Source organism: Ursus americanus, chromosome 3, assembly GCF_024610735.1.
Source record: "Ursus americanus isolate L20-20 chromosome 3, mUrsAme1.1.p, whole genome shotgun sequence".
Classification (NCBI taxonomy): domain Eukaryota; kingdom Metazoa; phylum Chordata; class Mammalia; order Carnivora; family Ursidae; genus Ursus; species Ursus americanus.
Genome location: NC_142129.1, coordinates 41,999,769 through 42,026,998, shown reverse-complemented (window position 1 = coordinate 42,026,998; position 27,230 = coordinate 41,999,769). Strand labels below are relative to the sequence as shown.

The following is a 27,230-nucleotide window of genomic DNA, read 5'->3' as shown; positions in this document are numbered from 1 at the left end:
TGCACACACATGCACGCACGCACACATCCAGCCCCCAAATTGTAAACAGCGGTTATTTCTTGGTCACAGAACCATAAACAATACTTTTTTTCTTCTGTTTTTGTTTGGTCGTGTTTTAGGGGCGGGGGTTTGGAGTCCATTCGATTTCTCTTATTTTCTCTATAACATGGAATTGTATAATTTCCCCTTAATTTTCTTTGACGGATGTTTTGGGAATAACCACTGCTCTCAGAAGGAAGGCGTTTCATTAGAGTAAATTTACTCATGGCAGAAATACATGTACCTGATGAGGTTAGGAGAAAAATATTGGAATTATGTTTTTAGAAGAATCCTGACTCTCTTAATCCTCATAGCGATCTTATTAAAGTATGTAACATCAAAGCACTGTGTTTTAATCCAGTATTTTTAATATTTTAAGACAACTATTTGTATCCTAAAAGTAAGCCTAGTCACTGTAAATAATGAAATGTAATGTAAATAATAATGTAAATACATATAAGAAAGAGGAAGATACATGTCACACATAATTTCATTACTTAAGAGAAAAGATACTACTCTTAATATTTGGGTTTATATACTTCTAATGTTTTTTTTTATGCTTAGACATTGTGTACATATAAGGAAAACAAACCAAAACAAAAGTGGCATTTGATGATTTAATTTAAAGGATTATGAAAAAACATACCACTACTTGTAAATTGGAATTTTTCTCTCTATCCTCTGACTTACACATACTCAAACAGTTAGTTATAGAATGGTCCATTTGTATAGTTCTATCATTCCAAGCTTTCCAGAAGAGTGTGACCGGACATCTGGACATTTTGGACTACAGCTCATTTCACTGGGTCTGCTGGAAAAAAAAAATACACATGTATACGCACACGCGTGCATGCACACACACACACACACACACACACACGAGCTTACAACATTCATTTGTGTCCCTTAAGTGTTTCTCTAGTTCTTTTCCTTTCCAGCTAGGCAGATCTGTGTGACCCTGAGATTCTCACTTCACGTCATTCTCCAGTGCACGTGTTCACTGCTCCTGCAGGATCTGGCACAGGGACCTTGAGATGCCAGGAAAAAGGGCCAAGGTTTCAAAATTATTTTAGCTCATGATACAAATGTCCCCAAATGCAACGCATAATTCTCAAGCATCTTCCTAGTCATGAAATTTTGTTGGCCTCTTCTATCTTGCTGTTACAGAGAAAAATCATTCTGATCTCCAAATCCCTCTCTTCCACAAGTTAGGGCCTCTTGAAAAATATCTTCCCTGACAGCCCTGTTACATGTGATTTCCCTTGCCTGGTCTCCCTGGATGTCCCCCATTGCTTTCTGCCCAGCTATGAGTAAGCTCAGGCTTCCCCAGGGTCACTGTAGGCAGTATATTTTCTGTTGCTTCTTTGAGGATTTGGTTGGTCATATAACTGGCCTTATCTAGAGGTGCCCACATTTTGACTCTTAAAAAACAAAACTATAACAATGACAAAAACAACAGAAAAGCAAAAGGAAGAAAGGAAGAAAAAGAATCACTCGTGGTTCTGCCACCAAGGAATAACCATAGTTGACAATTTGGGGGTGTGTATTTGTGTATTTATTTTAGCACAGTTAAGATTATCCTATAGACAGGAGTGCTTGGGTGACTCAGTTGGTTGAGCGTCTGACTCTCAGTTTTGGCTCAGTTCATGATCTCAGGGTTGTGAGATCAAGTCCTGTGTTGGGCTCCATGCTCAGCGGGGAGTCTGCTAGAGATTTTCTCTCTTTCCCTCTTCCTCCTCTCTTTCTCTGTCTCTTTCTCTAAAATAAATAAATAAATTTTTTAAAAAAGATTATCCTGTAGGCAGAATTTTGTTTCCTGTTTTTCACTTAACATGTCGTAAGCGTTTCCTCAATTGCAAACATTGTTCATACACTTTTTTAATGACTAGGTTATAGTTCATTTTATGGATTTACTACCAAGTGCTTACCTATTTCTTTAATTTTAGGAGACAATCTAAATATCCGTTTTCTCATGATGTATCCATTATCAGTAGGCATGTAGAACAGTGCTAGGGGAGGTAGTGAATACTCGGTAACTGCTAGCTAATACTGGTTTTGTTAATGATAATTTGGATGCAGTTATAGTCAGAAAACCAGGAGAAGCCATGGATCATCCCTGGTACAAGGAGAAGATTGCCACTTCAGACTCTGGGCAGAAGGTGTAGGCATTCCCTATCTCTGCTCCGAGCTGAGAGGGGATTTCTTCAGGAGTATCTCAGCTCCTTCATTAGTGCCTCAGCCTTTGCAGGCTGAGGTCCATCTGTTTCAAGCTCAAAGCTCAAAAGCCTTGATGGGTTCTGGGTTTTCTTGAGTATGCAGAGTTAAGAACTCTGAAAAATTTCTCTTGAATTTGGTGCATCTGGTGGTGATGTTAACAGTCCTTTTGTGGCACATGATGGTATTAACTCAGAACTATAATTTTCCTGATGCCATTCAGGGTGTTCCAAAGAACTGCCTTGCCCCTCGTCAATCCAAAAAATACAATTTTCATGCCAGGGAAAGATCCCTTTTGTTAGACTGTGAGGGAAATGTGTGATAGGACAATTTTGAAAGCAATCACATGGAGAAAGGACTGGAACATGCATTATGGGGTGGTTAGATAGATGGGAATAGTAGTTGGGAGTGGATATAAGATTAGGAAGGTGGAGGTGGGGTCCACTGTGAAGCAACAAACTGAGTAAAGTTGGAGTCACAAGGAAAAAACAATGAAGAAAAGGACAAGAAGGGAACAGAAATGGAGGGCAAATTAAAATTTTGTTGCTGAGCTCTCAGAGCTTCTCTCTCCCACCCACTTCTTCTCTTACCCCAAGTAGTGCCTTTTATATATTCCTTAAAGCATTTGCTCATTGAAACTATTCTACACACCAAAAACTATCTTTTTGAGTCTCTGTCTAATATTGATAAGGAAAGCTTAGAACAAGTAATTAATTTACCAAATCCCAAATACATGTGATTTATATGGAATCAAATGTAATTGACGTATGAAATGACATAATGTATCATAACATAAAACAACATTATTCTCCAAGCACTTTAGAAATTACAAGCACATGTTTGCCTTGGGTCCCATTGGTTCTGTCAGATCAGTTGGCACATCCTTCCTCTGTGTTGACTTTTAATTCTTCTCTTACATATTCAGAACAATTGTTGATAGGAAAGTTTCATATTCTGTGCTGGTGTTGACTGGAAATTGATCTTTTTATTATAGTTCTTTTATCATGTGGGTTCCTTTATCTAAATGAATTCCTCATTTCCTGGTTGTTCATGCCTCCCTGAAAACGGATAAAGTATGTTTACATGGAGAACAAATCAATGTCAAAACCTTTTCAAAAAAAGAAGCAATATTTAATTTTCTGTAACAATCTTTGAGATGCCCCCCGTCTCAAACTTTACCTGGGTTTTGCAAATATTTGAAAGAATGGTATTTTGAAGTGATGAATGCATTGGAATTTCTTAAATTTATTAAATGATGGGTTTTACAGTTTATTTTTATCCGATCTTAGATTTTGATACACAGATCAAAATATAGGAATCTTGTATTTGTAAAAAACCATAGAAACAATTAATTTTATCAGTACTTTGTTTCCTAATGGTATTAGACATGTATCTGTTTGGCAATTCTATTTATTTGTCCTTAGTAAATACATGGGTGTAGAATGTAATACCTTAAAAAAATGAGGAACATTTAGAATACCATATTTCTACATTTTTTGAAACAGTTAAATGGAAATAACACTATTGCTTTGCTGTATTGTCATTAATGTTGCTGCCTTTTATTCATTTTTGGTTTTTGTTTATATGGCTTATGAAGTAAGGCCAGTTCTGTTTACAAAATTATCTCAGTTTCGTTTCTCTATCCCTTATATTAAGACCATAGAAGCGTATCAAGTCTCCAAAACAGAGATGGTTTGAAACTTTGGAAGTGTTATAAATAACTTTCAAATATTAAAGCGCCCAAAGTATTACACATCCTAGAATGTTTGGCACAGACTTTTAAAACAATCAAACTTTTTTTTTTTTTTTTTAAGTTGATTTCCACTAGTGCGTCTCTGCTAAGGCCCTCCCTTACCTGGCGGGTGCCCCCCTCCAGGTTAATATTGCAGGGACCCCTGATTTCTCTTTGAATCCTTCGCTCAGTTTATGACCTGCTTTTGTCTCTCACTCATCCGCAGAGCCCGGCGTTTGCACGGTATTCGGAGATCCCCACTACAACACTTTTGACGGACGGACATTTAACTTTCAGGGGACGTGTCAGTACGTTTTGACGAAAGACTGCTCCTCCCCTGCCTCGCCCTTTCAGGTGCTGGTGAAGAACGACGCACGCAGGACCCGCTCCTTCTCCTGGACCAAGTCCGTGGACCTGGTGCTGGGCGCCAGCACCATCAGCCTCCAGCAGCACCTTACCGTGCGCTGGAACGGCTCGCGCATCGCGCTGCCCTGCCAGGCGCCACAGTTCCACATCGACCTGGATGGCTACCTCTTGAAAGTGACGACCAAAGCAGGTGGGCTTCTGTATCCCTCTGCCCCCCGCCCCCACCTCACCAACCCACGCAGCAGCACCACCTGAGCACTCTGCCTCTTCCACGGAGGACAACCTGGAGGCAGAGGAGCACTCTGACTGCAGAGGTGGCCTTCTTCCCACTGACCAGGGCTCCCAAGGGACACCTCCAAGATGGCACAAAAGAGTAGGAGAAATTTGCACACTGCAGTCTTGCAGTCTGGCACCGGTCACACCAGTCTTGCAATCTGCTGACATCCTTGTTCCAAAAATAGCATTTGTGTTCTCCAAATAACCTCCTTCTCATGTTTTGTTGCAATGTTAGGCCCTCGATGTCCAGCTTGGAATTGTCAGTGTTTCTGCCAGCTCAGCCAGTAATGCGCAGTTTCACATCTGTGAGAAAGAGTGTTTTCTTGCTAGCATCTGTCCAAGAAGGGGGGAATCCTCAAAAGTAAACCACAAATGTGTGGGTGTGCAGATGGGAGTGTGCATGGCCGTGTGACCAGCAGTCCTGTCCATTCTTGACCCTGGGGAAGGTGCTCGATGACTTAGTGGACGGCTAGAACCATTGGCTCTGCTGGAGGGTGCTTAGGGTGCTCTGAGAGCACTTTCCCCCAGCCTTGGGTACGTGGAGCTGCTTGTTGCTACCCTTTCTCAGCCCCTCATGTTGCCTGCGGCCTACTGGACTCTGTATTTCCACTCCGTGGGCAGGCACATCCCCCCAGGCCAAACTGTTCGTAGTTGCTCGCAGTTACTCGTAGGGGCTCAGTGAAAGCTCACATTCCTGCCTGTGGGGTTCTACCTAAAAAGGCTTCTTAGAAGCCGACGTCCGCCCTTCAATATCAGCCCCAAAGAAGGAGTTCGGCTCATTTACACGTTCAGTTATGTCACGTCTGGTTCCTTCCACGCTGCCTTTGGTGAATCCACGTTGTCTGTCAGCTTGATATCGCACCGCACACTCTCCTGGTATATGCTGTTTCTGTCAGCATGATCCTCGAGGAAATCAGCATACTTCTTGCTTTTTATACCGATGAAAACGTGGCAGTGTCAAAGCATCAATTACATCAATTACAGTTCCTTTGGATAATAAGGATCCGAAAGAGAGAGCTTGGTAGAGCAGGCACTTTTGAGGAACTATAGAGACTGCTCTCTGCCGTACCTTCAGAATGCCGTTAATTGTTTCAGCTCAAGCCAAAATACATTGGACAAATCGATCCACGTTTATGGAATGCCACCTTAGCTAAACAAAGGCAGGAAGCCAAGGTGAAGCCCAAGGGCCTTTTATTTAGAGAGCATAACATGGGTTCAGTGAGAAAAAGTTAAATATCAATGTATTGGAGCATTCTATAAAGGGAGAAGGGCTCCCAGCTTCACTTTGAAAGTGGCAGGTGTGCAGAGCTCTATTTATTGAATTTTAGGGGGATCAGTTGTTTTTTTCAATTGTTGTTTTATTCAGATGATGTGTCACTCTGTAGATATGGGCCTCAGCTCATTTCTTTAAAGAAGGCAACGGTCTGTGGCTCCCCATAAATCGTGCACCAGATGACTCATGATTACAGAGCAGTAGATTAGAAGCACCCTGCTGATCTGTCTGCATGTGAGCCGAACACTGTGGATTCTACTGCTATGGGCATTATTGGTCAAGTTCCCAAAGGGATCCTGGATACTGGAAGATTGCTAACAGTCCAGGAGCTTCAATACTGTTCTGCCCATAGCTGGCAATACCTTCTGGAATAAGTGTCCTCTTGTCAGGATTCCACATTGTAAAAATGAGTGAAAGGTTGAGGCTGCTAAGAAAATAATACTAGATCATAAACACCATAATTAGATTAGTGAATTTAACTCTTCTCGGCCTTGAACTCGCTTTTACAATTTCCTTTCTTTTTTCCATTTCTTCCCACGATGCAAGTAAGTTATGTGATGCCCGTAATACCCCGCTGAACAATTTCCCGTAGCATAAACTTTCTGCTGCCTAGGGAAGAACTCTATTCCTCTGGGCTCTAAACTTGCTTTGAGATTATCTTGGAACGGAACAATTCCATTTCCAGACACTAGTCTTCTCCCCACTACCAATCTCAGTTTGTACTACCCCTGAGGGATATTTTCTTTTTATCGCCTATCGATTGTCCTTTTAAAATATCACAGTATATCCTTGGAGTGTTCCTCTCCCATAGATTACTTTTTTAATTTCATAAATTCATATGATCAAAGGGTCCTTTCTTCAAAATAACAGCTTAAATCAAACCTGCAGCTGGAGGATGGGAAATGGGGAGGAATGACTCTTTGCCCCTGTGGTTTATGAACTCAGCACTTCATGACGGCATCGTCTGGCAGAGGAGCACAGGTGGCCGTGCCGCGTGGTGGGATTAGGCTGTAGTTGCTTTCCTAATAAAAACAGGGGTGGTACAGAGGGCACGGAGCAGGCTTAGTAGTTCAAGAAAGCACTACTCACCCCCATCACACTCCTACCCCAACTCTTGGCACTTATGAATAATTTAAAAATATTTCCTTTCTGCCATCTGTTCACTTCATCAACTCTACCTGAGAGAGTTACGTCAGATCTACCCGAAGGCATTAACACGTGGGAGTGTGGTTTTATTTTACTTTTGGTAGAGTTCTATACTTTATGAACCTGGAGACTACACGTATTTTTCTTATTCTTTTTTCCTTTGGTATAAAATCTGAACAGGAAAACCATCAATTTTTAAGCATACTATGCTATGTCTGTAGATTTCGTACCTCCTCTGTCTTTTAAGTAAACAACAGCAAAAGCAACAATGACAACAACAAAAAAAACCAAAACAAAGTAAAACAAAAACAACAACAAAAGAACAACTTCCTCCCCCCACCCCCGAAAACAAAACAAAACAAAACAAAACAAAACAAAGCAAAACTACTGGTCTGGAGCCTGGCTACACATTTGAAGGTTATAAAACAAGTTGGTAAAACATTCAGTGGTGAGAAGGGATCATTGGAAGGTGCTTCATGCAGTGGAAAGAATGTGGCTGCTGCTTACACCCCCAGATGGGACATGTGCTTGGGCTTTGGCCTTCTGATTCTGCCAGTTATTTCTACCTAATTTCCCATGCAGAGGAATGGGGAAACTCATCCCAGCTGTAGAAAGGACTAACCCCAGCCCCTACCACAATGTTTTTAAGATGCCTATTTAAAATATCTTTTGGAAGAGCAATTTTTTCAATTACACCTGATTAAATTATTTTGCCTGTCACGATCGTAATTTACTTTGCATGGCTTTTACTCACGTAGAGGGTAATGACAATCATGCAAACACATATGTATCTGATACCGTGATAGACAAAGGCATCTGTAGTTGGGTAAGTCATCCCTATACAGTATGAAACTTAGCATCATTCCATTAAAAATCCTCTTAATACAATAGTAACAAAAAAAAAGAGGAGGAAAAGAGAATGAATTACAAATTATTCCCTTACTGCGGGGACCATGTTTTTTTGCTTTGTTTTGTTTTTTGTTTGTTTGTTTTTATGACCGAGAGGTCAAGAGTTTTGAGAAGAGTTTACTAAAAACAGTGGGTCTGCATCTTCCCAAACCCGCATGGACCACCAGTCCATTGCATGAAAAGAACGTAATGATTGGCTTGTTCACTGTGAGTTGATTTCTGATGAACTCGGTTGTCCAAAGTCTCAGATTTGTTATATCATTGTCAGTAATGATGTTGGAACTCCTTTGGATATAAATTGTCAGCCATTGTGGCATTTGGAAGAATAGTATTTGCCTACTGTCTAGGAAAGAGATTCGCAGTTTGGAAAATTTTGCAACATGGAAAGTCTTTGGAAGTATGCTCTAAAAGTTAGAATGTTATATGGAATTGATTTTCTTCCCTCATTTCTCTTGCTGGGCAGCTGCCTGGCTACAGGCTTCTGAGGTCATGTTTCTTCTATACCTTAGAGAGTGTATTACAAATCATATTATAGTTTGCTTGTCTTTTTTTCAAAATTGTTATTTCAGTGTCTTAACTAGCATGAATTCACAATTTCTTTGGCTTTGCAGATTCAACGTATCAATTTACAGGGTAGTTCATTCATTTAGTGAGTATATACTATGTGCCAGGTAACACGTTAGATGGTGGGGTATGAAGAAATAGAAATCACTTTGTAGGAGAGTCGTGGTTGTCGGAGGTGACACCGTTGTCTCACAGAGATCCATCGAAGGGGTCAGTCCAGTGTGTGGATATTCTCTCAGTGTGTCCTTTCGCTGATCACCTTGCCCCGCTGCTCTACTCTCTTCACCAAATTATTCCTAAGAGGGACTTTTTTTCTTTCCAAGTTTTTATTTAAATTCCAGTTAGTTGACATACAGTGTAATGTTAGTTTCTGTTGTAGTATTTAGTGATTCATCGTTAACATACGACACTCAATTCTCATCACAAGTGCCTTCCTTAATCCCCATCACCCATTTAAACCCCTTCCCCTTGCCTCCTCCCCTCTGGTAACCATCAGTTTGTTCTCTATAGTTAAGAGTCTGTTTCTTGGTTCTCTTCTCTCTAAGAGAGACTTTCTTATGACTTTCTTGCTGCTTTACCCAACTCTGTTTAATTGCTTTTCTGAATCCAGCTCCTTCTCCAAACCAAGAAATCTTCTCTACCATTTGCCTTGGACTAAGAATGCTTCCATCCCTTTCATTTACCGTACACTGATTTCCTCATGGGCCTTTCTGTTTATTTCTTGAGAAACCCAGTCTTAGACCACTGGTTTATTCTATCCGTAACTCCCTGAAGTGGGTTCGTAACTCTTTCTTGTGGCAGTTGTGTGGCCTACTCACAGGAATGCTATTTGGCTAGCCTTCTCTCCTCTTGGATTATGTTCAGACCTAAGGAATATTGGCTTTAGAATCCTACTTCTGGGCATTTCTTACTGATCTTACATCACTCTGATTTTGTCTCATGCCAATTTTATATCTAGACAAGATCCGTTCCCTCCTTCGCTGTCCCTCTTCTTTCCCATCACTGCCTCATCCCCCAACTTCTGAGTATCTTCTGGACATTTTTTCACCAACCTAATCTTGCAAGGTCTTCTAAGAGGAAAGTCATGTTGCTCTTTCCAGAGGCTCAGAACAGGCTAAATGAAAGACTAGATTTTGTTAAGAACCCAAGAGGTTAAGATTTAAAAACACACACATGGGAAGACTTTCTCATTTTCTGTTAAAAAAAAAAGGCCTTTTCTTTGGGTTGTCACTCTTAGGAGACAGTGATAGTGACTAAGGAGAAGTCCAGAGCAGAAATGCACACCAACTTGTTGTAGATGTTCTCCTGGTGTTCGTGTCACTGAAATGGTACCTATTTTGTCCATTCTCTGGGAAACTCAGGCACTGCCAGGGTATTATCAGGAAAACCGTAAAAAAAAAAGCTTCCAACACATACTTGAGACATAAAGAAAAACTCTGACCAGGAGAGTGTGTCATGTGCTCTGGATTGAGCCCAAAAAGGCTTTTCATAAAGTCCTCACCCTTATCTGATGGACAGTATCTTCACACATAATAACAGGATATAGATGAGAACATTTCTTCTTGACCTTCTAGTCAGACGGATCTTTGATGTGTGACAGCATAAACTGGCAGCCCTACATGTGACATAAAAATGCCAGTATTTACTGGGGTCATAGGCTGGTGGATCTTGAAGTCTTGGGCCACATATTTGAAAAAAACATGAAAGTTTATAGACAAAGCCTCTAATATTTTAGGTGGTCAGTTCAGCAAACCAAGAGGAGCCTACGTTCTCTACCTTCTGGAGCAAAGATTATTTCCTTGGTGAACAAGATTGTTCTGTCCTCCTGATTCTTTCTAGCACATGAGAAACTTTTCCCCATGGCCTGGTAGCCTCCAGTACTTCCTCAAATGTTGAAGTTTATGATCAGCTCAGGGCTGTGAAGGTTGGAAGGGTTCCACAACAACTCTATCCTAGGAAACATTGATTAAACAACCATCCTTGTCTCAGGGATGTCTGTAAAATGATGAGGAGGCAAACATTTTCATTTCAGACATTCCCATAAGAGTGTTTTCCTTTGAAGAGGATCTATTCAGAAGCTATGTATTTATTACTTTAATAGTTTCACTATAACAAATAATTTAGATATTTTCATTTGACATTTAGTATAATTACATTGGGGATTTTTGGATAAAGAAAAAACTATATTAAAAATTGTCATCATTGTTATCTTTCCATTTCCACATTTCACGTATTGGATAAATGAAAGCACAAGTTGGACTAACACAATTACTATAGAAATGGGCAAAACTATAAACATAAGGAGAATATGGTCAATGAGTGATTCTCTACAAGTCAAACCAGGGTATGCAAGGTATCATATAAGGACAAACTTCATACAGTTTAAAAATTCTGAGCCCCCAAAAGTGCTTCATGTACTGTCATATGACATTTAATATGGTGAGATTAAACAGTAACCAAGAATTTGGGTAGACCCTTAGTTCCTTGTTAGAGGTTTGTCTTATGTAAGGTTACATGCACTCGGGAATTATTGGTGGATTTAAGAGTGGTTGATCCTCTTTTCCTCTAGGTTTGGAAATATCCTGGGATGGAGACAGTTTTGTTGAAGTCATGGCTGCCCCCCATCTCAAGGGCAAACTCTGTGGTCTTTGTGGCAACTACAATGGACATAAGCGTGATGACTTAATTGGTGGAGATGGAAACTTCAAGTTTGATGTGGATGACTTTGCTGAGTCCTGGAGGGTAGAGTCCAATGAGTTCTGCAACAGACCTCAGAGAAAACCGGTGCCTGAACTGTGTCAAGGGACAGTGAAGGTAAAGCTCCGAGCTCATCGAGAATGCCAGAAACTCAAATCCTGGGAGTTTCAGACCTGCCACTCAACTGTGGACTATGCCACTTTCTACCGGTAGGTACAGTGCTTTGGGGGATGGGTTTTGGTCAGAGACCAAGGATTGACTCAGCCTTGAAACAGAGTATATGAAATATCTTGGCATACAAAACAAGGGCCCCCAGTACATACAGTAAACACTTTTTCTTTCTCGTGCTGAGACTGATCTTATCTTGACGCAGTCCCACATTATGTCCCAAATTAAGAAATTGCAGGGAGTATTTCGGAGCTACCTCCTATAGGTCATTCTGTTTTTTTGTGTCTGCAGGCTCACTGGGAAGCTGGTGATTTTTCTAGGTGTTGGCTTGACTCTAAGATTGAGGAGTGATTCCCAAATTCTGCCTACACGGTGGTGGGTTGGGGCAGAGGTGGGAATCTCAAATAACTCTGGCTGCCTTTGGATGTTTGAGTGAGCTTGGTTATTTGAGGCCTGAGGAAGAGTTCAGGTCTGCCTCACTGTCTAGCCCCAAACAAATCTGCAAGTGGAAAATAAGACAGTGAAATGAGAATTCCTTGGGTGTTGGCCAACTCTCAGACTTTGCATCCAAAGTCAGGGGAGAGTAGAAAGAAAGCTTGAAGATGGAAGAAGGAAAGTCTGTCATTGAGAATATGGATTCCATAACCTTTTCTTCCATGCTGCAAGGTTGCATTTGTGAGTTGATGAGGCTGGCCTGGTTGTACTTCCATTTATTACACAATTCTATGGGTTCAAGAGCTATGACTGTATATAACTTTAACCACCATGGGTGTGGGAGGAAACATGAGACGACGCAGCCCAAAAGGCCTTGTTGAAGTGATTTGCCTGCGCCTCTTAAAATGAGAAAGCTCCTGTGGTCTGAAGCCACAGAGAAGTTATTTTTACTCTTTAATTGCCACCAGTTTATTTCCCCTAGTTCTCGTTAAATGTGATCTTTTTTTATTTGATCTTTGGACATAAAAGATAAAGTTCTATAAAGGCAGCTCAAAGTGGAGTGGAAAAAGGACTGTCCCTGTCATCACGCACCCCTGAACGTGCTTGTGTCTGCCAAACCATTTGGCTCCAACTCCTACGTTTAGCTCTTTCAAGCCATTTTCCTGTTATAAATCTGAATTCTCTGAGTTCCCTTCTTCCTCCTTCCTGTACCACCCCCTAGATTGACCCCACCCTTGTCTATTGAAATTGAAAGATCTCAATGTCAGACTTTGGAGTCAGTTAAACAGCTGGACAAACAAACCAGGCTTCGTCTGGAATCTAAATACCCATCACTTGAAGGTCTGAGGCGAAGCAGTAGAGCATAGCAATGAAGAACTTTGTGGTCTTCTGGGGCTAAAAATCCAGTCCAGCTTCACAACCTTGAACAGTTATTTAAGCCCTCTAAACCTCAGTTTGCTTATCTGTGAAGTGGGGATAATGAAAGAACCCACCTTAGTGAGCTGTAATTCAGATTTAGTGAGATTATGAACATTGGTGCGTGTGCTCAGCCCAGCGCCCGCACATAGCAAGTGCTCTGTAATTAACTGATGGCTGCTGTGGTGTCTTCTATTAATTAAATTAAATGATGAACAAGTATAAAGACTCTTTTGGAAGCTCCTCCACCCCATTTGCAGATTTGTATTAGACCCTTCTCTGTCTAACATAGAAAGGAGAGGCTGTGCTTCTCCCAGGGCCCCAACAGTCTACACCTTTGATTTTTATCCCATTTGAAAGGAGTGTGTTGAAAACAGAAATTGGAGAGCAGGCCTGCAGAGATTAGTCCCTGTTTGCAAATTTCTGCTTCTTTTCCCTTTGGCGATTTCTTTCCTATTATGATCCCTGGACTGCAAACAGGAATCTGATAAGCACCTTGGCAGAAGGCTTAAGAAATGACATAGACATGAACAGAGAGAAGTGGAATTGTGAGGTGGCCAGGCAGATGCTCGCCTTCTGCCCTTGGAAATGGCTGCAGCCGCCGCAGCAGCACAGCGGGGGTGCATGCTTGTGTAAGGGGCTTGAGGGGCAGTCCTGGGAGTTTATGAGAATGCTCCCGGGATCTCTGTGCATGAGGACTGGAGCACGGATGTGGTGGGTGGGAGGTGAGCTCCTGTGCTGCCGTGCATGGGGTGGGGGCAGAGCACCCCTCCCGTGGCCAGCCACTCCTTCCCAGGAGAGCCTGGGGAGCTCCAGAGATGGAGCTGGACAATCCTGCCTGTCACACATCCTGCTGGTGAGCTCATGCCCCAACCAAGAGTGTGTCCTCGTATATTTTCAAGTGAGGGTGGCCAGTGTTGGGTAGATCCTGGGTTTCTTCCTTTTTTTCAAGCATCCATGTGGCAGGAGAAAGAAAATAAACAAGGTCAACATGGAAAGGCAATTTTGTTCCCAGGGGATCTCTAGTGAGGACCAAACAAACCTTAGGCTTTAGGAAGCAATAGGCAGAGAATGTGTTGGGTGGTATCAAGTTGGACCTACTCTCAACTCTGCCAGTCTCTAGCTCTACGGCCCTGGTGGCTAGCTGAGTTTTAGATTCTTCGCCTGTAGAATGGGTATGACAGTAACTGCCCGGTGGGCTAGCTCCTCCAAGGACTGAGGTCAATGGGCAGGGCCATGTTGTACATGGGACACGGCCAGTGCTGGCACAGTGGCTCTTGTCCTATGTCCCTTCCTTCCCCCAGAGAATCTTGTCCCCAGCTCAGCCACTTGTCTTTCTGATTGGCAATATCTTCTCTTGCTCATATCGTGGAGAACTGATTAGATAGATTCTCATTGGTAAATCCGTGAAACAATTTAAAAATGAGCTGTTTCTTTTTGGTGACACTGAGTGAGATAGTAGAAGACAAGACTCCATTGTGATCCTTTTTAAAAACATGTTTTTTGTCTTATAAGAGTAATATGTGTTCATTATATGACACTTAAATAATATTAAAGTGAATAAAGAAGAAAATGGCAATCATATGATATTTCACCTATATAAGCTTTTGCCTGTATATTTTATATCGCTGGTGGAATTTCTAAGATGAATCTGAAAACATAGTCATGACTAGCTGTGACCTTATTTATGAATCAGGAATTTGCCTTGATACCATGAAAAGTCATATACATAAATTGTGTATGAACTTGATTCCTTGCATTTTCCCTTCACCCTCCAAAGAAATATGAGTATTTCCTGTAAGGGCAAAGAAGAAAGTCACATAGCATACAAATGTAACCTTCCAAGCACCACTGTGTGTGTGACATGGAGAAGGGAGAGAACAAGGAAGATATTTCTCTGAGGAAATGTTACCTTTTTTGGGTTTTCTTAATCATGTGATAAATTCCACAGGGCAAATTCTATTATAAATATGAGATAACTCTTCTTATAAAGTGAAAAATCATAATTCTAATTTCTCTGAATTTGAGTTTACTTTTCAGATGTCTAGGATTTAAAACTCTTATCTTTTTTTTTTTTTTGGTCTTTTATCTAGTTCAACATTTGAAATAGTAAACTATTATCTAAAAACTTGAAAAACTTTGTAAATGAATAAGAAATTAGCCAAGATTTTTGTTTTCTCTTTTGGGAAACTTTTTAGTTTTGCTAATTTTCTTCACAAATCAGTTCTGCCCATCATGGCCTTATTTGGCATAAAAATGTAATATTTAATTAAATATTAATTTATTCTTTGTGATCAGCATAATTTGGTTTAATTCAGTAATTGAATATGTTTAGGTGCAAGGTAATTTAATTACGAACCACATAAAAATTTTAGCTGGCTGCATTGATAGTGCGTCTTAAGTCCTAGAGTTGTTAATTGACTTGTCCTTAAATTAGATAATTTCCTTTAATAATTTTTGTATTCTCCTTCACTGGTATGTTACAGAGAAATTCCTAGTAGGTAGGGAGGTAGTGTACTGTGGAAAAATTGATGTGAAGTCATTTGAATTCTATTTGGATTCATGCACAGGCTCCCCTAAGGGGAATATGTCGAGTATGTTCACACCTCTCTTCTCATTTCTCATGTTCACCTTACTTTCCTGGCCTCATGTTGCCTTTTCTATTTATGTCCCAGATGCCAGCTGAGACATCCAGGAGGAATGCCCCCCCACCCCCCTCCCCCACCCCGAAGGCTCGCTCAAGATCCTCAGCAACCAGCATCAAATCTCCCCACTGCTGTCCTGGGCCACACTGACGAGAAGCTTCGGGCAGCCTTGGGCAGGGAGAAGCCAGGAGGCGGGCTGGGCTGTGTGGGTCAAGCTGGGGAAAGAGAAGACCTCATCGCTGTGTATGAAACATCACAAATGGGTTTTCTCTATAATGCAGACTCAAATCCCAGATAAAATAGTTACAAGAAAGCGTAACCTGCCAGTAAACAGGGCTCTGAAGTCAGGGCAGGCCCACATTTCAGAGAAGTCAAGAAAAATGGCTGCGAACTGCAGCAAAGCCCAGGCATTTACAGACCACAATCGTCTCAGGACTGTTTTCCTCTCTCTGCTCTCCTTAATGGGGTATAATTCACCAGAGCAAAAACTCTGTTCACTTGTTCAGCTTGGGAAAGTGTCTGGGGATTCCCAGTCTAGGAAATGTTCTTTTCTTTCCATGCAGTGGTTTTTACAGCTGTAAGGAATTGAAGTGATGCCAGAGGATTCACAGATGTGTCCTTCCCTCAGAGGTACTGGGAAGTAGGAGGTGGGAGTAGTGCAGGAGAACGCTGGAACTTCCATAGCACAATGGTGTTGGATATACTGGCGTCTGGGGACTGACAGTGGCTTCCTTCCAGGAGAAGATCACAGACTTTGTGGATGACCCACTTTGTGTTTTCCTATGAAGGAAACTGATCATTTATTATAAAACAAGAGAAGAGATCAGGCAAGGAGTACAGACTTTGTGTGTCTGTTTGTGTGTGAGAAAGTTATATAAAACTAACTGCAATTCTGTAATGAAAATCAACTCAATCTTCGCTTGCTTCAGAGAAGAATATGCTGGGAACATTTCTGTTTACATCTTTTAATAACTTGTCTCAATTTACCATTAGAACTAGGATCCTTAATCGAATGAGATATTCATTTTAAAGTATGATGTCATAGGTCTTTCTTTTTATGTTTCTTTTGGCATACTAAGCTTTTAGGATGAGTAGTCACTCCACATCTGTCAATAAGGTATGCTGACACCAGGTGGCAGTAGACACCTCAGTTGTACCACCTATGAGACTTTAACACTTACAAGTCCACCCTTAAAGTTTAAAATGTTCTCCCTATTCATTAGTGCGCTCACTTGTGCTCTCTTTGTCTCTCTCTAACTTCTGCCCTAGGCTACTCCTTTCACTGTATCTAAATATACAATGCACATTCCTGCCTCTGGGTCCATGTCATTCCCTTCCTGGGATGCCCTCATTTTCTACATTGATGTAAGCTGAACGTACAGCTCAGGTGAACTTCAAGCTCAAGTCTCATCCCAGGCCCCTCTAACTGTTCTTTCTTTAGTTTTTTAGATATGCTGATTGTGTTTATCATTATTTAACATATGCTATGTTGCACTGCCATCGTCCCCCAGCATCCGGTTGTAGGTTTACTGGGGAATGAGGGATGTCTTTTCTACCTTTTTGTATTCCACCCCTGGAAGTCACCCCTGGAAGGAAACGTTTCTCAGCTCCCTTGATAGCTTCTCTCCCATTTTTATCCTCTCTGAACTGTGACTTCTACCCGCAATTCCAAGTCCATTTTAGGTCCTTATCCTCACACTCAGTTACACACTTACAGTCAGAGTGTGCATGCATCTCTCACCTATCAGGGCGGCAGAGCCTCTGGTCCACCTTCCACACTCCAAGAACTGTCAACATTTCTTATTGCATGAGCCTACTGCTGTGACTGCCTCTGGAGCTCAGCACTACCCCTGCCTACTCACAGTTCACTTGAAAGCCACTTGGAGGGGCACCTGGGTGGCTCAGTCGGTTAAGCGTCTGCCTAAGAAGGCTCCGTCATGATCTCAGGGTCCTGGGATTGAGCCCCACATTGGGCTCCCTGCTTAGTGGGGAGCCTACTTCTCCCTCTCCTCCCCACTCATCTCTCTCTTGCTATCTCTGTCTCTCTCTAATAGATACAATAAAATAAAATCTTAAAAAAAAAAAAAAAAAAAAAAGGAAAGAAAGAAAGCAGCCTGGACCTCCCAGCTCCTCTTTTGTCTTTCAGCTGGGATTTGGCTTTGCCGTCTTCTTATGCAGTGTTTTGATCCATAGACGTTTCTGTGTCGGTCTCTCTCCCTTGGTCTTAGGACTTCAAATTAGCCTCCTCTTATGGAGGCACAGCTGACCTCCACTGGGGTGATCTTGCCGTGGCCAACTGCCCCTATGCAGTTGGCATATGCTGGCACCCTTTGGTATTCTCCCTGAGGCGGCACACCCCTTCAGCCCTGCTGCTGGCCCTGAGCCTTCTGGCAGGTTGGAACGTAAGCCTCATTGTGGTTTTCCCTCCATCTTACATCTGTTCTGTTCATGTCAGTCACAGGTGGATTCTTTCCTGTTTGCTCCACCAACATAACCCAAAAGAAAGGTTTTCAGTGGCCTTCTTAAGTGCCTGAATTTTGGTTCAGAAGGCCCTTCCTGGTTAGTCTAATTCTCTTGGGGCCAACGCAGAAAAAAAATACGTGAGTACACTTAGAAAGGTCCCGGGTTGCTTGGGACATCATTGTATCCAAGTCTAAAGTCATCTCATGTTTAAATTTTCATATCAAAAAGAGAAACACTACCCTTTAAAGAAGAAATAAAGAAAAACAGCACCTATCTTAGCAGGTACGTTACCCGTGGAGGAGACTTTAGGCCACCTGTACGGCTAGCCATCTACAAAGGTGGAGGGAACACAGTCCATAAAGGCAACACCACCCGTTTGGAGGTATTCCCCAAATCACCTTCAGGGTCAATAATTTGCTAGACGGACTAACGGAATTCACCAAACGCTGTTATACTCATGGTTATAGTTTATTATAGGGAAAGGATACAGATGAAGATCAGAAGAGACACAGGGCAGACCACGAGAGGTCCAAGCATGAGCCTCTGTGGTCATTTCCTATGGAGTCAGGGACTGGCATTAACGCTTCTTGGCCACCACGCAGGCAACGTTCACTGTTCACAGGTGTTTCCAATCTGGGAAGTTCACCTGAGCCAAAGATTTTACTGGGACTACCACCTACTACCTGCATGGCTGACTTCTGGTCTCTAGCTCCTCCCAGAGGCCATGTAGGTACGTCTAGTATCCAGTTCCTCTGGACGTTGGGACTGTTGTGATGTGGCCCAAAGCCCCCATCATAAATCACACTGTTAGAGTGTCTGGTGTCCAAAGCCCCCAGGCAAAAAACCATCCTCCTGACAGGCAGGACATTCTGGGTGCCTAGAGATCACCCCCCTGGGAGCCAAAGTCCAGGGCCAGACTTTTGGGCAAGGTTAATTCTATACTACACAACCTGTCTGGGTCAAGGTTAAATCTAATTTCAGTTTGATTTTAATTTTAGCATTGAGTTTATTTTCAGCATAAACTTCCTAGAATCCTGCAGTGTTTCTCCTCAGAAAATTACATTCTGGGATGCAATTAGATGAGGCTTTTGAACACATTTGAATGAGTGTCATTGTCACAGGTAAAACACTAATTATTTTGTAGCACCTCTCTTGGCTGCTTAGGGGATGTCTTGATTACTTCTCAGTAAGCAGGAGGCAGTCTGGGGTAGCTTCCTTATATTTTCATTATTTATGAGCGTAAGGCCTTTTCCATCATGAGAGCAAGGCTGGCGTGGGTAGTGTTTTCTTTATTTCCCTGTTGAGCTAACTGGGGCACTGAGACATGAGGGGACTCCTTCGGGGCTGCCCGTGGGGCCTGAGCAGCGAGGCTGAGAGGACACCGGTCCGTGGCTGCTCTCAGAGTCTCTCGCTGTCCATTCAGCCTTTTAAATATCCTGCTCTGCCATGATGTTTGGAAGAGGATTTCATCAATTATTTAATTTTTTCCTTTTACAAAGTTCAATTGAGCCCCTGCTGTGTGCCAGGTACTGTTGTAGCTTGGCGATTTAGGACTGAACAAGAGACACAAAAGCTTTTCCGTCAGAGAACCCAGAGTCTAGCGTGGGCAGACAACTATAAATAAGAAACAAGGTCACCACCAACTGTGAGAAGAGTAATGGAGGAGATAGGGCGGGCTGAGGGGGGCCAACGTTGAACTGGGTGCACAGGAAAAGGCTGCATGGGGCACTCTCCTTTGAGTAGGGTCCATGGCAGGGGGGAAGGACTGGTGAGGAGGCCCAGCCAGGGCAGGGGGAAGGGCACAGGCCCTGATGCTGGGTAGGATGTGGCCAGTTTGAAGACCGGAAAGGAGGCTGCCGTGATTCATATTTTTAGAAAGTGATGGGAGTTTGTACCTCCTAATCCCCTTCCCCTATTCCACCTTTCCCCCAAGGCCCTCCCCCCTGGGAACTACCGGTTTGTTCTCTGTATCTGTAAGTCAGTTTCTGTTTCTATTCGTTGGTTGGTTGGTTGGTTGGTTTTGATTTTTAGATTCCGCATATAAGTGAGATCATATGGAGTTTGTCTTTCTCTGACTTATTTTGCTGTGCATAATGCCTTCTCGCTCCAACCATGTTGTCACAAATGGCAAGATCTCGTTCTTTTTTATGGCTGAGTGATATCCCATTGCATACACACATCTCCCTTATCCATTCATCTATCAGTGGATACTTAGGTTGCTTCCATATGTTGGCTTTTGTAAATAATGCTTCATATATTTTTTTGGATTAGTGTTTTTGTTTTCTTCAGGTAAATATCCAGAAGTGGAATAAATAAGTCATGGGGATGAAAAGTACAGCATAAGCAATATAATCCATAATATTGTAACAGCTTTGTATGGTGACAGATGGTAACTAGACCTATCGTGGTGAACATTTTGTAATGTCTATAAATGTTGATTCACTACGCTGTAGCCTGAAACTAATACAACATTGCATGTCAACTATACTTCAATTAAGAATAAATTAAGCAATTAAAAAAAACACACACTCATCAGGGGAAGAAAAAAGTGATGGGTATGCTGCCAAAAACCATGTAAACTTGGAAGCACATCCTTGGCCATTTGAGGCCCGGAGGAGACAGCAGCCACAGCCAACACCTTGATCGCATCCTTGTGAGACCCTGAGCAGAGTCCTTGCCTGGACTCCTGATCTAGGGAAACTGAGATAGTAAATGTGTGTTGTTTTAAGCCACTTAATTTGTTGTGTAAGCCACTAAACTTGTTGCACAGCAATAGAAAACTACTATATGTAGAAATCAATTGTGACACATTTTTGGATTTATTGTTTCTTGAATACTGACAGAAAGTACAATATGAGCACTCTTTTTTTTTTTTTAAACCATTTCGAACTTTCCCATTTTATGTAGTCTGATGTGACTCCACCAATTCTGGGCACCCTGTCCCTACTTCATGGTCCTATAGCACTCTGCACTTCCCTTATCATTGTAGATTTGACAAATGTATTATAAGTGTCTTTTTAAAAAACCTTATCACTACTAAACTGTAGGCTCCTTGAAGCCCCTATGTTTTGGTCATTATTGCATACACCTAAGAAGGTACACAGAATAGAAATGTTTTCTCATACTCAAAAAATACATGTTGGATGATTAAATAGGGAAAAAATGAATAAACAAAGAAAGATTTTTAAAAAAGATTTTATTTGTTAGAGAGCACAAGTGGGGGAAGTGGCAGGCAGAGAGAGAGGGAGAAGCAGGCTCCCTGCTGAGCAAGGAGCCCGATGTGGGACTCGATCCCAGGACCCCGGGATCATGACCTTTGCTGAAGGCAGACACTTAACCGACTGAGCCACCCAGGCATCCCAAAAAGATTTTTTAATAAATGATGGATAGAGTGGTACGAAATGATTGTGGCCTAGTTATCAAGCAGACTTTGGAACCTGTGTCCGTTTCTGCACTCCTCTGCTTCCAAGTTGTGTGCCGTTGAGCAGGTTGGTTCACCTGCTGAAGGCCTGGCTGCCCCCGGGTGTCGAAGGGGGTGGTAAGAGGACCTGCCAGGTTGCTGTGAGGGTTTGTTAGGAGGCTCGCAAGAGGCACTCCACATGGATATTTACTCCAGGCCTGGCTTATGGCAAATGCTCAGTCAATGGCCATTTTATTATTAAGATTATTTCATTGCTCTTAACTAGAAACCTGTTTTGTGTGTAGTTTGCCTTCAGTATAATCTATTCAACCTGGTTCCGGAACCTGAAAAAGTGTTTCAGTTTTATTTACCATGGTCATTTCTAGACCCATCTGGAAGAACTTCTTCATATCTTACATGGAGATGGATGCTTTTTCTTAAAACAAAACAAAGCACACAAAACCAAAAGCTGATTGGGAATTCATTACAGTTTTCACAGAGCGCTCTTCACAAATTATTTGAACTGTCAGCACTGACCCAGAAGGGAAGGTGAAGAAGGTACAATGGATTCTCTTAAATGAGTACTTAGATGTGAACCTAAAAAAAAATTGGACTCATCCCCAGTGAGGGTAGAGACTGAGAATAGGAGTTCATGTGTCTTGTTTTGTTCTTCTTAGAATACAGAGTGTAAGAGAAGAAATGTATGCCAAATTCTGATGCTCTTATGCCAGGATTCTTTGCCTTCTTTAACAGTATCTGAGCACAATTTCACCTCCACATGGTGATTCAAGGTTATTACTGGGGTATTAGTTGCACTTAGGACCATCGTTCCAAGGAGATCTAGGGTCGGGTGGGGCTCCTAAGCTCTGTTTGATATTTAGATCTTCCTAGTAGCTCGTGTCTTCTTATAGTTTCCCCTTCACCTATTTCCTTCTCTTCATTTCTTTTTTTTTTTTTTTGATGTAGAAAATAATGTTGGTTAATACTGTTTGTGAACTAAGTATTTAAGGGTTCTGAAAAAAGACCCAAGGCTTTCTCATGAGGAAAGTATTGTAGGACATGAACTATTTCCCCCCTTTTGCCAGTGGTTACTAGACAGCTCAGAGCAAGTTTGTGACCCATTTCCATCAAGTGTACAGAACTTCAGGGCGAGGATTTTATTTTTTCAACGAATCACAATCCTGGCTTCATTTTTATCTTTCCAGTATTCCTCATTTACTGTTTCATTTTATTTCTTTCTGCGTGGAGTTTTTTAAGCGGATTTAGATCCTTTCTGGAACAACTTGGGAAATAAGTGGCAGTGGTCATAGACAAGGGATCTAGCACCTCTGAACTTGCAGTGTTTTTTATTTTGAAATAGAGCAACAGGTTGCTCGTGAGGCTGGATGAGGTTTCCCTTGTAAAGCCCAGATGGAATGACCGAGGAGTTGACTTCTTCTGGCCGCATCGCCAGCAAGATATAGTGGCCTTCATCTGGGCAGTCCTGAGCCCTGTTGTTCCAGGTTGTCCTTTGGAAAATCAGGATATGCAGTTGGGCCCCAGAACTCAGAATCAAGAGAACCTGGGTTGCCCTTGGGTGTCCTCAGGCTTCCATCAGGCCACATACAGATGGGTTGGAACTTTGATGTGTCATAAGTACAGCATATGGCTCAGTGAAACCACAGGGACCAGTGCAGAATCTTGTGAAATTAGCTGGTGTCCTGGCAGCATTATGGGCTTCTCAAAGGTGTCATGGCGGCCCTTGTATATTCTGGAAGCAGCAACAGGGCTTCAGTCCAGTGCACAGGGCTGTGCTGGGTCTGATGGCCCTCTGGGACTCTTTGACCGTTTCCTAATCAAGCTGGCAACAACTAAAATCAATGAAGAGTGTGCAAATACACAGTAAGAGGTAACCTTTTGCATTCATGGGTCCTCTTACATACTCTTCTCTATTTACATGGAAATCTAATATTCAATCTCATTTTCTTTCTGACCTGGCAAGTAAAAGGAGTAGTAGGCTTTCACACACAGGCTTTCAGAGAGGGCAATGTGTATATAAACAAATTCAGAAGTGTGTATATGGTGAAAAAAAAAAAAAAGACCAAGGGACAATTTAGTTAAGGAAGAAAATGATGAATTATTTTTTTATATATCCACAGTCCTCTTTTCTAGGCTTATGGTCAATTATTCATGTCTAGGAGTCAATGAAATCAATAAATAATAAATTAAAATAGATATAAATTATCTATTATAAAAAAGCAGATGATTTTATAGTCACTGTTGATTGATTAAATAATTCACTAGGCGCTGTTCAAGGTGCTGGAGATATGGCAGGGAACAAGATAAATGAGTCCTCTGGCTCACAGAGCTTGCAGAGCAGGCTAGTGAGTGAGCAAGACAAGTAAACAGGACCGTAGATAGGGAGGGATGCATTTTTTAAAGAAGATGTACAGGATGCTGTTGGAATCTGACAGGGGATGGCTTCCTGGAGGAGGTGACTTCCTAAACTGAAACCAAAAACATATGTAGTGTTAGCTGCACAAAAAGAGTAGGGGGTTGGGCAAAAGAACAGAGGGAAAGATTCCAGCCAAAGGAGCGTGCGTGTTCAAAGCTGTGGAGGCCAGCGAGAGCCTGGCACAGGCGGCTAGGTGCAGCGTCATAAACAATGAGGGGTGTGGACTGTGAGTCAGGAGGCAAAGGCCTCAGCCAGATCATTACAGTTCAGGCCCCAGCATCCACCAGACAATGGAAGGGGCACAGCGTAGTGTCTTTCAGTCATTAATTGGAGCAGGTTATTCTGAGCATTGGTTCAGTAAAGCTGAAGTTTTTCACTTATTCATCATTCATTTATTTGCTTTTATACACCTATTATATATTCTATGCATTGGGTCATGGCTCTCAAACTTAGCAGGTTATAGAATCATTTAGTGCGTCCAGGGCAGGGACTCAGAGTGTGCATTTCTAACAAGTTCCCAGGTGATGCTTGGGGTCAGGGACCACACCTGGAGAACCTCTGCACAAGGTGGAGGAATTACAGGAAGAATTTGTTAATGAGTCCCCAGGTGTTTATGAGTCCCCAAGGGACTCCGTTTTCTGAGATTTTGTCTACCCCACAACTTTTTTTTTTTTATGGGCTGTGTGTGTGTGTGTGTGTGTGTGTGTGTGTGTGTTTGTCCTGTATAGTCTATCTCCAAACGTTAGAGACGAGAACATAGAGTGGGCCCCATGGTTAGGGGGTTAGGAGTTAAGTGTACGCTCACTTACACCAAAGTGGTAATGGGAGCTCAGTGGCATTTTGTTGGTGTGTAGTTCAAAGTACAAGCCCCCAAATAAATCGTTTTATGTCTTTTTTGATGTGTGAAAGGGAACTGGTCTTACTGCCTCCTTGTTCATAAGGCCAGGCCAAGCAGAAGTGCTGAATTTGCCCTGCTGGGTTATGTGTGAGTCAGAATTTGAATCCAGAGTCAGAGTTCTCCTGGTCACTGAGATGCTTTTCACTGAGAGCCCAGTGCAGGGAACCCCACCCTCCCCGGGCACTTGTAGAGAACCCAGGGCCCAACCAGTGAGGGGGAAGGGAGGGCTGAATACAACTCAGCTTTGTTGCTGGTCAGGATCAGAGCCCAGCATTCCTGTGTGGAGGCAGAGCTGCCTAAATCCTCTCTTCCCCCACGTCCTCAGACAGGCCCGGACACCGGGGCCAGGACTGTGTGCCCAGAACGGCCAACAGGATGTATCTGTAAAAATCTGTTTCCTTTCTACTGGCATTAAGGCTTTTAAAGAGCCCAGTCAATGGGCACAGAGAGAGGAGAAATAAATGCTTAGCAAGGAAATGGGGAAATCTGGTGGCGATACTGGAATTAATAATTCTTTTAACATGAAAGAGCCATTCCCTATGATCTTTACTGTCTTACCTAGTGTTTGGAGTTTTAAAAGAGAGAGAAGACAAGCTGGTTTGTTCATCGCATCACAAGCAAATGGCCCATGTGTGAGCTTGAAGGTAGGATGCATCTGAGCGGCTCAAAGAATATGGGCCAGAAGACCTTGCAGAGCCCCTGAAAGCTTTTCCATATGAAAAGGAAACCAGGAAATTGGAGTCTTCATTTTGTCTTTGTGATCAAAGCTGGGGAGGAAAGATATTAAACAGATACTGACCCATAGTTTTGTGGCCACCGTTAGGATTTATTGGCCTGAATAGCAAATAAGGACTGCAGAAAAGCTGAGGTTGGTATTTACTTGAGGGGATAAAAAGCTTCAGATCCAGAAGCTGACTGAAAACAGAGGGCTATATTACCACAGATAATGAGTCCGTGGGCTTTGGTAATAGGACGTACCAGTAACCGTGTTAGCTGACATTGGTTGACATGCATTTCGGGCCAGAAACTCTGGGCGGTCTGATACTATGTTATGACGATAATAATAATGGAGGAGTAAGCGCTTACATGTTTGAGTGCTCACTAGGGGCCAGGTGGCCTCAGAGGACTTTGCCTTCATGTAATGTTCCATTTATGTGGATGAGGAACGGGAGTGGAAAGGGGTCAAACATACCCCCCAAAGTCACCAGGCAAAAAAGAGGCAGGCAGGACTTGAAACCAAATCTGTTTGACCCAGAGCTTATGCTTTTGACCATTACCATCATAATCTGATAATCGTTCCTCCTTGTCACCTGTCCTCAACCCTAAATTTTCTCCGTTTTCTAAACTGAGCTGAAAACACTTGGGTTTTGCAAATATTACATATACTACAATTTATTTTCATCTCAAAGTGTGTTTTTTCTTTTAAAATATGTTCTTTTCTTTTAAGCAAAATTATCTGTTCAGGCTTTGGAAGCACTGTGCTGTAGTTTATGTTGGCTGAATTTTAAACAAACCAATTTCATCCTGTTGGTCTTTTTTTTTTAATAATAATTTTTATTATGTTATTTTAGTCACCATACAGTACATCCTTAGTTTTTGATGTAAAGTTCCATGATTCATTAGTTGCGTATAACACCCAGTGCACCATGCAATACGTGCCCTCCTTAATACCCATCACTGGCCTATTCCAACCCCCCCCCCCCGAAGCCCTCAGTTTGTTTCCCAGAGTCCATAGTCCTATTGGTCTTTTAAATAGAAATATATGAATTCCAAAATGGTGGCCATTTTTCTACTCAAATTTTTTTTCTGGCCCACAGTGTTAATTCTAGCACTAAGACACACTAATGCCCGATCCCACTGTGAAAGGCTGAGTTCATCATGGAATAGCAATGCTTGCTTCTAGTGCTCTGCACCTATAAAGTGTTCCTAACCTTTTCGTCTTTTTTCTTCTTTTTGCTTTTAAAAACTGTTTAGAAGCAATTTCTAAAAGAAATTGATTTTTATTTCACACTTTGCTTAAGATGTTCCAATTGATATGATACTGGTAACTCAGTTATTCTAAACTTCTAGGAGGCCACAGCACTTGTTGAGAATCTGATAAAAGCTAAGGTCCTTTCCTAGAAAAATGCATGAACTCCTGTGGATATGACAGGGAATCATCTGTGTAGGCATCAGTGGACACTGGGTTAAGAAATCCTGCCTCTTTCCTCCCTCCTTTCTCTCCCTTCAGCTCTTTAATCAATGTTTTTTTGTTTTTGTTTTTTGTTTTTGTTTTTGTTTTTTTTTTTGAGTCCTGTTAAGTGTTAGGCGTGGTGCTGTGTATTGGGACTACAGTGGTGAGTGAAATAGACATGGCTCCTGTCTGCTTGGGGCTTATAGTTTGGGGAATGAGAAAGGCAGTACTCCAATGTCCTCACAAATAAATATGCTCTGATATGTATGTGCTACAAAGGAATACTTTGGTGTATAAGTGGATCATTTCACAGAAGGGTCAGACCCAGTAGGTGTATGTGTGTGTGTAGTTGAAGAGGGAGGCGTACACATCAGACATGACTCCCTCTCTCCTGCAAATGATACCTGAGCTGAGAGCAAAAGGATGGGTAGCAGTGAACCAAGCTAAGAGGCAGGAAGAGAGGGGCCTAACCAGGGAGTATCA

The 27,230-nt window shown here is 42.2% G+C and overlaps 1 protein-coding gene across 3 annotated transcripts in view; it reads left to right on the top strand.

Moving 5' to 3' along the window:
* The window catches only part of BMPER (BMP binding endothelial regulator), a 240,243-nt gene that overhangs the window by 158,036 nt on the left and 54,977 nt on the right, over positions 1-27,230 (top strand). For all 3 annotated transcript variants that reach the window (XM_045792879.2, XM_045792881.2, XM_045792880.2), the window contains exons 12-13: positions 4,212-4,541; positions 11,089-11,425. In XM_045792879.2, coding sequence (XP_045648835.1) covers positions 4,212-4,541; positions 11,089-11,425 — 667 coding nt within the window. The remainder of the gene's footprint in view (positions 1-4,211; positions 4,542-11,088; positions 11,426-27,230) is intronic.